This window comes from Triticum urartu, chromosome 1 (genome assembly GCF_003073215.2).
Source record: "Triticum urartu cultivar G1812 chromosome 1, Tu2.1, whole genome shotgun sequence".
Taxonomy (NCBI): Eukaryota; Viridiplantae; Streptophyta; class Magnoliopsida; order Poales; family Poaceae; genus Triticum; species Triticum urartu.
In genome coordinates, this window is record NC_053022.1 from 487620504 (window position 1) to 487636303 (window position 15800).

The window sequence follows — 15800 nt, forward strand, 5'->3', positions numbered from 1 at the left end:
GTAGACGACATATTTGCTCTAGCAGGCTGGAAGGTAAGACATTGGCTTCTTTAACGAAGTTGAAAGTTTTAGTCCATGAGCAGCACAGCACAGCACAGCTAAAGGGTTCCTTGTGCTCACCACCCAATCAACGTGACTGACAAGACGACAACCAACGGGACTGACAGAGCAAAACACAGCTGCTGCTGCCGCTGCTGCTTCACATTCAACAAGCATCCATCAACCACGACCTCCTCCAGGCATCAATCATCTCTCATCTCCCATGGTCATGGGTAACATTGCGTCCTCGCCGGTCTACCAGCTTACAAAACACACAGGGAACTTATATGAGATACAGCACGCGCACACGCACCTTCAGCAGAGCACCACAAAACTACCTAACGCAGCCTGACCTCTCATCTCATTAGTAAGTAACAGGGAGTAACATCCATCACAAGATTGCCTCTTCTACAACTAAGTAACGCAGTCGAGACTCTCACTTCTTCACCTCCTCGTACTCCGCCTCAGGGGCCTCGTCGCCGCCGCCACCACCACCCTGCTGCGACCCTGGCTCACCACCCTCAGCCCCGCCGCCACCGCCGGACATGTGCTGCCCGATCTTGGACACGGCCCGGTTGGCCGCGTCCATCTTGGCCTTGATCTTCTCGGCGTCGTCCGAGGCCATCTCGGCGCGGAGGTCCGCGACGGCCGCCTCGATCTCCGACACCACCTCCGCGGGGACCTTGTCCCGGTACTCGCCCAGGCTCTTCTCCACGCTGTAGATGGTGGTGTCCGCCGTGTTCCGAACGTCGATCAGGGCCTTGCGCTCCTGGTCCTTGTGCGAGTGCACCTCAGCCTCCTGGACCATCTTCTGGATCTCCGCCTCCGACAGCCCGCCCGACGACCGGATGGTGATCTGCTGCTCCTTGCCCGTCGCCTTGTCCTTGGCCGACACCGTCACGATGCCGTTCGCGTCGATGTCGAACGTCACCTCCACCTGCGGCGTGCCCCTCGGCGCCGGCGGGATGCCCACCAGGTCAAACTCGCCCAGGAGCTTGTTGTCTGTTGCCATCTCGCGCTCGCCTTGCAGCACTTTGATGCCCACTTGCGTCTGGTTGTCAGCGGCGGTTGAGAACACCTGCACAAATTAACAGCACAGACATTATATTGTTGCTTCTTAGTATGTTGTGTGCTGCCAAAACAATAGTATTATGGACATGCCAAGCAAAAGCAAGCTGCTGAATACAGATCAGATGAACAAGACGTTAAAAAAATATCAAAGAAAGGCCAATAATATGTGAAAAAGCCAGCTCCATGAATGCCATCAGAAGGCACAGCCATAGCTAATTCTAAAGTTGGATCCTGTTACTTAGGAAAGTGCACCAAGAGGTGAAAGCAAGCAAACTAGTATTACAGAGTTTGATCAGAGGGCATCTCTAAAAAATAATCCAAAGTTCAATTGCCGAATAACAATCAATCATGACTATAACAGATGAGTCAGCACCATCTATCAATGACTCAAGTAAGACAATGATAGCAAACAGAGGAAGATCAGTGATACACCACCAGCATAGCTAAGTATGCCGCCAAAACAATATGAGAGATGGCAACCAAGTTCAATACAGATCAGATGAACAAAACGTAAAATTTTATGGTACAAATGCAAAATTCAATGTTCTACTATGAAAGGATGAATCAATAATGCTATGGGGAAACCAGCTCCATGAGTGCCATCACAAGGTACAGGCTAGCTAATGCTAATTGATCCTCTTAGGAAAGTGACCAAGCAAGCTAATATTACAGGGATTGATAGAAAAGAAGAACATATCAGAGGACATTCCTAAAAAATATAGTCCAAAGTTCAATTTGTGAACGACGATCATGACTATAACAGAGGAGTCAGCACCATCTATCAATGATAGCAAACAGAGCAAGATCATCAATGATATGCCACCAAAAAAATGAAAAGAGCATGCAACACTATTTAGATACATTAAAACCACGCACTAATCCAGCCCTCTCAGGCCATCAGTGATTTTAGCCGTCGGATTTGGAATTTTGGGCGTCTCTGGCCATTGGATAGCGCTACACAGGCTGGGCCGCTGCTCCGGCAACAAAATTGTTGATTTGTTGTTGAATTGGGCCTACGCGAAAACAACGCAAGGCTGTGCTTGGGCTATTTGAGCCCACCTGGACACAACAGGAGGCCATGTGATGGGGGGATTCAGCCGGCGATGCGAAGGGGCGCTGATGCGGCGGCTGGAGGGTCAATCAATAATGGCAGTGAAGGCGCGTTACTCGTCGGCACTGATGGTGGATGTGCGTTACAATCCCGCTGCCTTCTCCTCCTCCTTAGTTCATCCTCCGATGCGCCTATATATAATCTCCTTGCCTAGGTTGATGCTATTTTTTCTTCCCTGGTGCAGATCTGTTGTGCCCCTACGTCCTCCTCCCCCTGGTTCGTATTCCATCTAATGTCGTTGTTTTTTCTCTCCAAAATTCTTGTAGTTGTTGTTAGTCAGATTGTTGGAGGCCCTTCGCATCTTTGGTCGCCTCAATCTGCCCCTTCAATAGTCAGTAGCTGTTGTAGCACTAGCTAGGTATCCATCTCCTGCTGCTGGAGTAGTGGAATTGATGCGGTGGTTCGTGTTCTTTTTTTTCAGAACAAATGTTCTTTTGTTCTTGGAGGATGCAGTTCATGTTGAGGAGCTGTCATGTGTAAATTCTGCGTGTGTCCAGCCATTGTCTTTGAAGTAAGATGATGCAGTGATGTATAGCCTTAATATAGAACTCCATGACAGTTGAAAAATTAGTCTTTCCTGACTATAATGTTTCTCTATTCAAAGAAATATGTGAACAAATTAATGCCCACACGAGTATCAAAATGGGCACTGTTGTCTGATCAATAGTTTTTGGTTACTGCAGGTCCAAAAGCGCAATGAAGGATTTTTTTTCTTTAATAGTCACATGAAAAGGAGTTGCTGACAGATAAATCCTATGTCCATACTCCATGTACTTTCCTCGGTTTATCTACAAGGGAAATCATTTTGTTCAGATTTAACCTATGGACTTCACCTTTATAATGTGTAACTCGAGTGAGTTATTAAAGGTTGCAGATTTGGAGTCTGTATCTTCAACAATTATTCTGTCTCAAATACACCTACCTGACCCTTTCCTGCAAGTGATTTGTAGTTTTCTGGTACCGAATCCATCTTATGACTGCCTTTACAGATGTTTCCTACAAGTGCTTGCTTTAATTTTTTTATTACAGTATGTATTAAATTTTAAGAATGAAGTATAACAAGTTCATTTGTTTTTTTAGTTAAGAAATAGTTATTTAATTTACATATCCATGACATTACCATGTAACATGTCGCTTTTGATGCTTAGGATCAGATATATATCGGTGAAGATATTACACAACTTACCGAGAGATGAGAGCATTGCTTATGTACCGCCAAATGAGGATCTGACTTTAATAGTTATTACTAATTTTTTGGATTATTATTCTGCAAAGTTTGATGTATTTCTTTCGCAACCTCTTACAAAGAATCTGAAGACCACTGCAGCTTTATGAAGAATCATGAAACAAACAAATATATATGTTCAGCTTCATTTCGATCTAAACCAGGTCATCTAGAATGGAACGGAAAACGTGAGGCATATAAAATAACAATTGAGGAACTAAAGAAGGCGAAACTTGTCAGATCATCTAGGCTCAATTCAATGGTGCTTCATTTTCGTTTTTCCTATTGTTAAATGTGATGTCGAGTATTTTATGCCTTTTACTTGATCAGTTTGTATTTATCCAGAAGGGATAAATCATATAGATAATGTTGTGGAGAAACATCTACTTTGCCAGCCATGTTACAGATGCTTGGAGATTTTGCTTAGTTGAAATTTCCTTTTGTTTCCATTTCCATCTAAATTGATTGTACAACAGAGTTTGCAACTTGTTCTTCGCTTATTTGAAGCCTTGAGGGCTAACGTAATGTCTTTTCTTTCCGCAAAGGGCACTTCCTGTGAAATTTCCTCCAGTCATCACATATGTTCTGGTTGATGCTCTCATATATTTGCAGAATGTCCATGATGTATCAGGTGAGAACTTACTCAATAGTGTCGTTAAACTTTAGGGTCACTGTAACAGTCAATAAAATCTGCCCATAGGTGCAAATCAGATGGTTGCTCTGCATTACCAATCCATCAGTTATTTTCCTATTTAGATAGGAGGTCATGTAGACATGAGTAATGCAATATGTGAGTATGTTGGAATCTTGACTTACACAGATGGTGCTTGTAAGTACTCCCTCCGTTTTTATTTAGTCCGCGTATTAGCTTTAGTCAAAGTCAAGCTTTGTAAACTTTGACAAAGTTTATAAACAAAAATATTAACATATACAAGAAATAACAAATCAATATCGCTTGATTTATTACTGAATGTACTTTCACATCATATAGATTTGTTATGATAATAAATGTTTATATTTTTTTCTATAAACTTGGTCAAACTTTACGAAGTTTGACTTCAGTCAACTCTAATATGCAGAGTAAATAAAAGTAGGAGTATTTTATTATATATTCATTTTATTAAGCCACATAAAGTTACTTCATTAAATTGGTATGACTGTCTTGTGAGCAGCGGAGGATTTGGTACAAATGATTTGCCTTCTACCTAGAGCTTTTACTTTTTCTATCAGATAATTCCTCATACTGTACATGCCTTTCTTTCTTCAGAACCTACTACCTAATTATTACACTCCTTCGATGCTAACCCCCCTCTTCTATGCAGGCGAAAATCCTTTGACAAGTTACCTTCATGTTTTATGCCTCATATATTCATAAAAATCACCATCATTTTATCGAAAAGATAGACGGGCGCAGCAACGCGCGCCGGCATGGTCTATATATAATATAACTGATGGACTAACCAAGATCATAGTACTTGGGAACCGTTTATATCCAGAAAGATGCATACTGGGAGACCCCCAGCCTCCTTGGAGTTTAGCGTTTCCTGGCCGTTGGATCTGGCCCTTGATGCGTTCCTGGCCGTCCGATCTCCTTCCTGGAAGACCGCAGCCGTCGGATCAAAAAAGGAACTGTAGATCGAAACAGTATACAACCCGGGCTGCCACCGCGCGTAATTCCCAGTTTTCGACGAGGGTGTTTTTGACATTTCGTGTCCTGGTCCGTTACGTGTCGGCCATTGATTGGTTTCTGGAAGAGAGAGGTAAATATCTCCTACCACCACCGTGATTTGGGAGCCCCGCTGAGGGCGATATCGTCTTTTCACGTGCTGCCCCGTTGCGTGGTCGTCGCTGGTTGGCCCGTCAGTGGATGAGGCGAGAGCCGCGGCTGCCTTGCCTCTTCGTCCTCCCATTCGTCCCCTTCTCTAGGGCTGGGTCTCTCCCTCGCGTTAACGCCGCCGCCCCCTCTCCTTCTCTTCGTTGCCTCCCCTCGCGTCGCCGCCGCCCTCCGAGAAGCACCGCAGCCGCTGCTGCTCCGCGCCATCGCTCCTCAGTCAAGCTCGCGCATCCGCCACCATGCATGTCGGCACAGGTGAACACCGAATTCCTCGAGCATGGGCTGCAGAGATGACGAGGACCTCGAGGTGAGCCACGTCCGATTCACCATGAGGAACGCCTTTCCCCCGATCTCGAGTCGCTGCTCTGTGCCCTCTCTAATTGCCTCTCATCGTCCTTGGCGCTCGGCAGAAGGAGGACCAGGACGTCGAGCCGAGACGGGTTGCCACTCCCACTCCCTCCACGGCCGAGTCAGAGCCCGAGCCGCCTAGATCGACGCCCAAGGCAGCGGCGGGCAAGAAGCAGCAGAAGACCACCAAGGCGCCGAGGGATAAGAAGGCAAAGGTGGAGGAGAAGCAGGTGGCGGAGTACGAGGTGTGCGTGAAGGAGCTCGGCGCTCGGGGAGGAGGACGAGATGGCTACCTCCGGGGAGCAGCAGAAGGAGTTGGGGCACGCGGCGGCGGCGGCGGCCAAGAGGCGCATAGCGCAGGCAACCAAGAAGGCCAGGAACGTGGCCGCCGGCGACAAGGAGCCCGAGTTCCTCGGCAAGCCCCCGTCCCCGCCGACGAGGCCCGCACCAAGTGGCCGCAGCGTTACCAGCGTGGCTCGCCCAAGAGGTACGCCCCGGACCCGTCACCCATCCGCCCCGCCCTGGCCCTTCTCCTTCCCGCTTATCGAGGCCCGCGTCAAGTGGCCGCAGCCTCTCTCTCTCTCTCACCGCTGCTCCTTCCATCTCCCGTCGTGCAGGTTGTCGTTGTCGCCATCGCGGAGAAGATCCGGCTGGCACGCTGCGTCTCACATAGGTGATTGTGAAGGCAGAGTCATATAACCAACAACATTCAAGCCTGCATCTACTACTTCGCCAAGCAACACTAGCCTACAGCAACAAGGTGAGCCTCCTGCTCTGCAGTTTTTTTTCACATAGTGTGCAGCAGCTAGGTGATTGTCCGTTATTCTACCCTTAATGTCTACATCCTTTGTAATAAAATCTGAAGAGAAATCCCTGCTTGCATATGTTCTAATCACACAGGCATGTACTCTCCACATGCATGAACGAGTTGGCTGAATGTGTTTTGATATTTTTGTTTCCTTCTGTTTCAGCTGAAATTGCGGTTCTATAAGGCAAGGGATTTTGCGTCTCTTCACAAATAAGGAATAAAGATAGTTGTCTCTCTTTTATGGTATAAGCTAATTTTCTTGCTTATATGGTTGACTTAGTTTGCGTTATTGCTTTCATCAGTCTATTTTTAGTGTTATCAGGTGTGATGATCCTATGCAAGTGTGCATATCAATGCATAATGTAATATTTCATCAATTGTCCCTTTATAATGGGCATATGTTTTATCTTGCTGTAGGTTAGTTTCATATTGTTTTCTGAAAGAAAGTGATGCCAATGATCAAAGAATATATAAAGTCGACGAACTAGGCATTTGAAGAAATTCAGATGAAACAAGATCCAGTTATCAGGGTCAAGGGTCAATAAAACTCAGGCTATTCCTCGATGCATAATTCTAGAATCTATAGTCAGGTTATCACTTTAGTCTTTTTTGCCTTTCTCTGACAGGCCAATTGATGTTAGGCACCATTCTTGCTCCTATTTGGGTTGGCTACAGCTTTGTCAGGCTGCCATCGTATTATGATCTTCCAGTGTTCCTTCTGCGGTGTGCAGGAGGTGTGAAAGTAGATCGTGGTGACAATTGCGCCATTATATGTTATTATTGTTCATATCTTATCATTAGAAATAGACATGTTATAAGGAAGATGTTACAGATCTGTTTCTTTCATGGTCAATGATTGTCTTGCTTTTCTGTGTCACATTCCTTATACCTATTGTTTTCTGAAATTCTTGCGTGGTAGCTAGCTACGCTCTATGATAATAGTATCTGAGATTCCAGAGCGTTTTTTTATTTTATTTCAGACCATGATAGCATTCCTTACCCGTTGTCATCTTCCTTCTCTATCGTTTGCATGATAGCTAGCTTCAGAATGATTGGCACATTTATTAACCATTTCATCTCTTTTGTGCATTGCAGGTTTGCTACTAAATACACAAAAGATAGTGTTCTTTTGCATCACCATCCTATGGAGCCATGTTCTAAGAAATAGTATATGGTAAACGATCGGGTGAATTTTGCACTTACATTTCTGGGTGTGTTGTTTCAGGATTTTGGAGGTTCCTGATTATATTTTCTGCATGCCTTTTGTGGTTTCAAATAATGATTTCTCAAGTTGTTTTGTTTGCAGGTCTGGCAATATTCATTTGCGCCTAGCTCCTAACATGCATGGATCCATCATTTTATTATTTTGTCATCTCATGTAGTTTCACATGATGTTATAGTTCATTGTTCGGATTGTTAATTAGGTGGTAGCGTTGTCAAAATAATAATAATTAGAAGCTCTGAACCGTGAGAGTTCGATGTTATTTCCAAACTGGAATGACAATGCTAAGATTAAATTCAAGTGGAAATCATGTTGGTATTTGGTGCATGGCAAGGTGCAAATTTCGTAACTTTAGCAAGATGGTCTGCTTGGTTTGTGCTGATTTGCTCACCCTGACAGTTGGTTTAATTCTTGTTGACATGCTCAGTTGCTCCACATCTATTAGATATTAAATAGTCCGGTTCTTCTTTCTATAAAGTTTGGCAAATTAAAAACCTTTATGGAGGTTTGCTTTATTAGTTGTATCAGATGTTCTCCTGCTTAGTCTAAATCAGATAGGGACTTTAAGCATATTCAGTTTGATTAATGACAAGCATTTGTACTATTATTGACTTTCTTTATCTCCTTCTGCTATGACTAATAATGTTTTGCTTAATTAAACATTATATAGTTCTTCTTGCTTCATGCCATTTTTCCAATATTAATCTTCTTGCTTCGTGCATTTTTCTATTTCGCTAGATGTTGGATGCTATTGATGTCCTTGAGGCCCTGGTCATCTGCATCGATAGAACTAATTGTCAGGTTGTAGTGCTCCCCCCCCCCCCCCCCCCCCCCCAATGTTGTTATGTTATTGTATATTTTCCTTGATTTTTTTGTTCTGCCTTGATGTGCATTGGATCCTCAGTGGTTGGGTTGTACTGTTACATGAAAAGAATCCATGTGTTGAAAGCATTGAGCTTAATTTAGATATATTGGGCCTATGCACTCTTTACCTACCATGTAATATTATCTGCATAACAAACAAACTCCACTACTTACCAGTACCCTGCGCATCCACAAGGAAACCTCACCGATCAAGGCCACCAGGCACACTTGGTTTACGTATAATTATGCAACCCTAGAGACATGTGCTAGCCAACAGACCAGTTAATGATGTTTCCTTGGTTAATGGCCTGCTTGGATGCTTGTGTGCTCTCCGATTACTCAACTGCTTGCCTATTTTGTTTACTATGGTGATGCTGGTGGGATCTTTCAGTACTAATGATAAAGATTTTTAACTTCTGATAAATCCGCCCATTTCCACCTATTATTTTTATAGATATGTCACTGATTCACATCCCTTGAATTGTTTTTTTCTCACTGCTAGATCAATTATGTGCTGCTTCTGTGAGCTTAAGCCTCTAGACCACAACAGACTCTTTTGATCGATATAGAGTTGAAGTCTTTTAATTTGCATACAGTAAAGCTGCTGGGTTCCTCATTCATATTTGGGTCCACCTATTATTTGTTTCTATTGATTTATAAGTTATACTAATGAGATGTTCATTAAAAAATAGTTCCATGACTTCAGATAATTGATCGAGAATAGTGCTAATGAATTGTTTTGGCTTCCTATGCATTAAAGAAATAGTTCCATGACTTATAATTGCATCATCTGATCCATTAATATAGACAAGTAGATAATTTGTTCCTTGACTTGCTCTGTTTGGAACCTTCTCTTCTCTGTTTTGGTGGTGAATGTTGAGGTGGTCCAAGCTCAAAACAGAAAAACATTGTAGGTGGTCCTAACTCAAAACGGAAAAAATGTCCAGGTGGTCCTTTTCCATGTGCTTGTGCTTGATATTCGTTTTTAACTGTGCAATGTTTCTTTTTTCGAATGAGCTGGAATGTACTATCACTATAGCACTGGGTTATGTTAATTGAAAATCTTTAAATGTGAGGATTGTATGTCCATGAGCAGGGTTACAAGTATGCTAAATTACTAATCATCCGCCGAATTTAGTGAACTTGCTTTTTACCCGACAGCCTTCTATTTCTGTCATCCTATTAGTTGAAGTGTTCCAAATTTTGAGTAGACAACTTATTTACCTTTGTTATTTTGTGTTCTGTGGATGGAAGGGAACAATTCTTTCTGTATGAGTGTGACCCTGCCTGCAGAGTAAAAGGTCATGGTGACAACGCCGCTTGGACTGCTTCTGGACGTCCACGGTGACACCAGGCAGTTCCAAAGCCAACCTGAGCTCCTCCTTGTGGTGATGTTAGCCGGCGAGCTTCCTCTACCTCCACTCTATGTGGATGTCAGCCGGTGAGATATATAGTCTCTACATTTCCATCATGCACAGACTTTTTATGCATAGCAACCAGATCAATTCTCTGGATGCCTTGTGCATATATAATTAGCTCTCATCTTTAGTTTAACTTTGGAACGAGATTATTCACTAAAGGAGATTCATGGTTGCACTATCTAATTTTATTGGTTTGTTCTAACTTTAGAATGAGAGTAATCACTAGAGGATTGGATTCATGGTTGCAATATATAATTTCTATTAATTTGCTTTTTTATATATTATGAACTTCAGTTTCTTTATACGCCAAAACAAAACCACCAATTTGGAAACCTCTGTCAGTGTTAAATAATTAGGCACATAATAATGGTGAGATGCCTTTACTTGATTCATCGCATAGTGTAATCAAGTTTTGTGCCTAAAGAAAATCTTGGAGGATATCTATGTATAGTAGGCTTATTATGTTTTCTGGGTGCCATGTAGAATACTAAGGTAAAATAATTTTACTCTTATCTTTTATATTGTTTTATGTTAAAGAGGTTACACTATATCCAGATCACTGAATATTATCCAAAGCGATTCTCCTTCATATAGGCCAAATTATTTTCTCCCTATCCATGAGGTACCTATTTGAATAGTTTGCCTAACATGATATGTCCTTTAGCAGATCCGTGTGTCGCAACATGCAAGCAAATCAAATGAAGGAGTGTGGACAAAGTTATATATCAAGCAAATCCGTGCGTCACAACATGCAAGCAAATCAATTAATCAAATGAGTGTGGACAAAGTTATATATCAAGCAAATTGGATGAAGGCGTGTGGACAAAGTTATATATCTAATGGTCAACCATGTAGTTTACTATAGTATTATGCAGTATAGAAAACAATGTAAATAAGTTAGGTGGGACTAATACTATGGCCTGCTTTTGGTTTCTATCATACCAAACCTTGCTTAAGTATTTCATGTCACATTTATAACAAATGCGCGAATGGCATGTAGATAGGGTCATTTTTTAGATATTTTACGGGATGATTACTGTTGTGAGTATCTACCATCACCTACTCTTTGAGTAATATCAGATATATTTCCATCATGAGATATATTGAGTAATATCATATGTTAATCAAAAAGAGTTATATCAGAGGTTTGATCATTGAACTTCTTTTTTATCAATTTGATCCTTGATACATTTCCATTCTGAGATACATACATATTTTTTCTATTACCGGGTTAGTGAAAACGGGATTACGTGGGAGTTGGGGTTCGGCAAGTAGCACCTCTTTTATTAAGTCCACATCAAAATTGAGAGGCATTGTAGTTGTGGGCCAGTTCTTTGATAATTCTATGTTTTATATAGAATGCTCCAATGATTGTATTACCGGTTGAATATTAGTGCATCCGGGTAACAAACAATTTGTCAGGCTCTCTGATAGTACCATAGGTGTCTTTGCCTTCAAAATTGAAAAGGGGAGACCATCACTCACTGTCCATGAGCTTAAAGGCTAAGATACAAAATCGCAAGTGCATCATTGTTTACACATGTTCTATGCAATTTATCTTGCGGATCACTTGCATCAGGTAATGTGACATGTCACCTATAAAGTTGATCGACAAGGAAGCCGAATGAAGCAACTTATTAGTATGCCTAATAGCTATGGCTATGTAGTTTTTATCTTTTTATGTGTTTCTGCTCTTGGTACTTCCTCTCTCATGTCCGCGCTCTTAGTACCAAACTTAATGTCAAGCGGTTAGTTTTTGTGGTCTCATGAGCGCACTAAACCGAATGTTGCCTTATTTCTCATGACGATGTCAAACTCGATGATGTTTTGCTCCTATTACGTTTGAATGTTTCTTCTTCCTTTTAGTCCGTTGTATCTTTTTGAATACGTACGCTAAACCTGGCTTCCTACTAAATTGAGCATTATCTGCTTGGACACATCGTTGTGACCGGCACCCTCGCGCCAAGGCGCGTTTCCGATCTAGTTTATACTAGTTCAGGAGGAATGGGAACATGATTACCAACCTGACTTTTCTTGGTGGGGATGGTAGTGTTCCTGGAAATCAGTCTGGTGAAGATACCACCAAGAGTCTCAATACCAAGTGACAGCGGGGTAACATCAAGGAGAAGAAGCTCCTTCACATCTCCACGGAGAATGCCACCCTGAATAGCAGCACCCATGGCCACAGCTTCATCTGGGTTGACTCCTTTGCTAGGGGCCTTGCCAAAGATCTCAGAGACTATCTCCTGCACTTTCGGAACCCTTGTCATTCCACCGACGAGAAGGATCTCATCAACATCCTTGGTGGTTATGCCGGCATCCTTCAAGCAGCTCTTGCATGGCTCTCTGGTCCTCTCAATCAGACTGTTCACCAGAGACTCAAATTTTGATCTTGTCAGTGTGATGTTCAGATGTTTTGCTCCACTGGCATCAGCAGTGATGAAGGGAAGATTGATTTCAGTCTGGGTAGTTGAGGAGAGTTCGATTTTCGCCTTCTCAGCTGCTTCACGCAGTCTCTGCAGGGCCAATCTATCCTTTGACAGATCAATATTTTCAGTGTTTTTGTACTCCCTCACTAAGAAGTCCAACAGAGTATTGTCAAAGTCTTCTCCACCCAGGAAAGTGTCACCGTTTGTTGCTTTGACCTGACAATCAAGAACATAATCAATCAACCACCATATCAGCAATGGAAACGAAGCACTGTTTATATAACAACTTAATTAATTTCCTTACTGAAGCAAACTACTGGTAATTAAGAGGCAAGTTACAGCAAACACTGACCTCAAACACTCCATTAGAGATCTCTAGAATCGAGACATCAAAGGTTCCTCCTCCAAGGTCAAATACAGCAATCAGACCCTCCTTGTTGTTTGTTCCGTAGGACAGAGCAGCAGCAGTTGGTTCATTGATGATCCTTTGGACATCAAGCCCAGCAATACGGCCAGCATCCTTGGTGGCCTGCCTCTGAGCATCATTGAAGTAAGCTGGAACGGTAATGACAGCCTTGGAAATAGACTTGCCAAGGTAAGACTCAGCTGTCTCCTTCATCTTGGTCAGCACAAAGCCACCAATCTGGCTGGGCGAGTACTGCTTGCCATCTGTGGTCTCAACCCAAGCGTCTCCATTGGGAGCCTTCACAATCTTATATGGTACCATGTTCATCTCCTTCTGCGTCTGTGGGTCATCAAAGCGACGCCCAATCATACGCTTTGTGCCAAAGAAGGTGTTCTGTGGGTTGGTCACTGCTTGCCGCTTGGCTGGAATTCCCACGAGTAGCTCTCCTTTCGGAGAAAAGGCAACAACTGACGGTGTAGTTCTGGCGCCTTCCGAATTCTCAATCACCTTTGCATTCTGCATTTATTTAGAGAGAGGTGTTAATTGATCAGACAATTTTAAAACAGGAGGAAACTAGCAGAGAACAAAACATGTACATGCAGAGAGAGTATAGTATGTATGCTGGGGCCACAGGACACACCTTTCCCTCCATAACCGCGACACATGAGTTGGTCGTTCCCAAATCAATTCCAATAACCTCATTTCCAATTGGCTTTGCACTGAGGAATAAATAGAAGCACAGAGAAGAGTTAGTTACATATGCATGCTGCAAGGATCTTCCCCGGATTTTATACTACTGTATAAAACCAAAATAAGAAGGTTGTTACCTGAAAGCTCTTGCAAAAGTAGCCCATCTGGAGCACACATTTGCAGCAGCATATGTTGATTGGACGTTGGCGGTCAGCTGAAATGTAAACAATCAATAATCAGTAAGTCACATCATCAAGCCCTAAAACAGTTTGGTGTCTTGGTGGGCAGATCTATTCTATGCACAAACAACCAATGGGAACACTTCCCAACCGGAAGAAAGATGCATGTTAGTGAAAATACAATAATACTCTAACCCCTGATTAACCCGCTGATCTGCATGAAAAATTGTTCCAAGTCAATGATGGTTTGCTAATAAAGAACATGGCGCATGATAATAGTACCCACAATCATTCCTAGAAGTCCATAATAACGTGTACGGAACAAATTCAGTCACCTCTAGAGCAATACATACTGAAACATAGTAATCGTGGACGCTAGCAGTTAAGGACATGTTTTCTTGAGAGAGGTAACAAGGCATACTGCTAGGAGACAGGACATCGAAATGGAGACCTGCGGTCCACACTTGGCATCTGATCTGATATAGCTAGGGTTAATCTAGAACATGGCATATATATGATATGAGTAGCAACGAATGACGGTTCACACTTGCATGCATAGAAGAAATGCACAGTCACCTCTAGAGTAGAGCAATACATACAGAAACATAATCACTGTTGGCCAATGGCAGTAAAGGAGATGCTTTTCCAGAGGGGCAACCACATGATTGACAAGAAGAGTCAAAATAGTAAGCATGGGTGAGGTAAACAATGAATGGTCAGAAAGTGAGACCATTGACAATAATATTAAGCAGTAACAAAAACATTTTGGTGGCTTAGTGGGCATATATATTCAAAGCACAGAAAAGGGGGACATTTTTTTTATTGAATTAGAGATATTAGAAAGATGCATCATCATTATTGAATTAGAGATATTAAAAGCACTTGGTAAGTATACATACAGATACAGAGTTGACCCTTTGCACGCACCCATGGGCATTTGAATTAAATTAAATTGAAATAAGCCACCAATCGTTGGCTTTATATTTATATGATGGAAGTACTAGATATGAAACAAACGGCAGAAGGCGCATGCGTAAGGATTTGGCGTTTGTACGGCAGAAGGCGCATGCCCGATCAAAACCCAGCGGGCACCAAAATCCACCGCACGCGCAGCACAGCAGAGGAGAAGAGAAGAGAAGACAAGAGAAATAAAAACACTAGGGGAGGGGAGGGGAGGGGAGGGGAGGGAAGGGAGGGCGGAGCTTACGGTGGCGAGTGGCGAGGCGAGGTCTCGGCGGCGCGTGGCGCGCAGGAGCATCGAGGCCGCCATGGCTCTCTTCTCCTCTAGGGTTTTGGGGATTTGTTTTGGGGATTTGCTCTGCTCTGCTTTTGTGCGCAGGAGGGGAGGGGAATGCTCTGGAACTCCCTCGCTCTACCTCTACTCTACTCGAGGGCGGGAGCGTTGCCGCTCGGCTCGACTGTCCACTCGAGGGTGGGAGCGTCGTGTGGAAGGCTCTGGAAGCAAGGAACACAGCCGACAGAGAGAGTGGGCCGTCGACTGAGTGGCTTTTCTTTTCCCGATTGTTAGGCTTGGCCCGCCACGGCCTCTCTCCTCTCCTCTCCTCTCCTCTCCACTCCTCTCCTTTCCTCAAACTTCATCACCAAATTATTCTCAAAAAAAAAAAATTCATCACCAAATCAAAAAACCCAAGTCCCACCTCCAAAACAAATCAAAAACCTAAAGTTCTGATGCTCCTGTGGAAACTCCCTAGCTATTCAACTCAACGCACTAAGCGTCAACTAATTAATCAAGGCCTTGGAGGGAGGGTGTAACGGACCCGCTCCAAATCACACATCAAGGAGGAGGGAGCTTCAAATTGTTTCTCCTCGTTCCATTCACTTCCTCTCAATGCCCCTTTTTTTCGAAAAGGGGCGCTTTATTACTTATAAGCTTTAAGCATTACACCCCTCTCAATGCCCCGTCCGTCCACGTCTTCAATAAGTTCGCCTAGCGCCAGGGCCAGCATATCAAGCGTCACAAACGACTCCTGCTTCCGGCCTTTCGGTTTTCTCTTTTCCCCCTTACTTTGGTTTTTCAATTTTTCCTTTTTGCTTTTTTGGCTTTCCGGTTCTTTTAGTTTTGATTTTTCGTTTTGCTTTTTCATGAATAAAAAATTCATCGAAACCTATAAACATGAAGCTAATTTCAAATA

The 15800-nt window shown here is 43.1% G+C and overlaps 1 protein-coding gene across 1 annotated transcript; it reads right to left on the reverse strand.

The window, feature by feature from the left end:
* Positions 1-219: 219 nt before the first annotated feature.
* Positions 220-15084, reverse strand: LOC125521365 (heat shock 70 kDa protein, mitochondrial-like). The gene is made up of 6 exons (XM_048686430.1): positions 14855-15084; positions 13606-13682; positions 13419-13497; positions 12725-13294; positions 11968-12588; positions 220-1117 (listed from the first exon to the last, which is right to left on the reverse strand). Exons 1-6 carry the CDS (start codon positions 14915-14917, stop codon positions 476-478), a joined length of 2052 nt encoding a protein of 683 aa, XP_048542387.1. The 5' UTR covers positions 14918-15084; the 3' UTR covers positions 220-475.
* Positions 15085-15800: the final 716 nt, after the last annotated feature.

Coding starts and splice junctions, on each gene's coding strand:
- LOC125521365 (XM_048686430.1), bottom strand. CDS start 14,917: ATGGCGGCCTCGATGCTCCTGCGCGCCACGCGCCGCCGAGACCTCGCC. Junction 13,498..13,605: donor ACTTTTGCAAGAGCTTTCAG/GTAACAACCTTC, acceptor TTTATTCCTCAG/TGCAAAGCCAATTGGAAATG. Junction 12,589..12,724: donor TCTCTAATGGAGTGTTTGAG/GTCAGTGTTTGC, acceptor CTTGATTGTCAG/GTCAAAGCAACAAACGGTGA.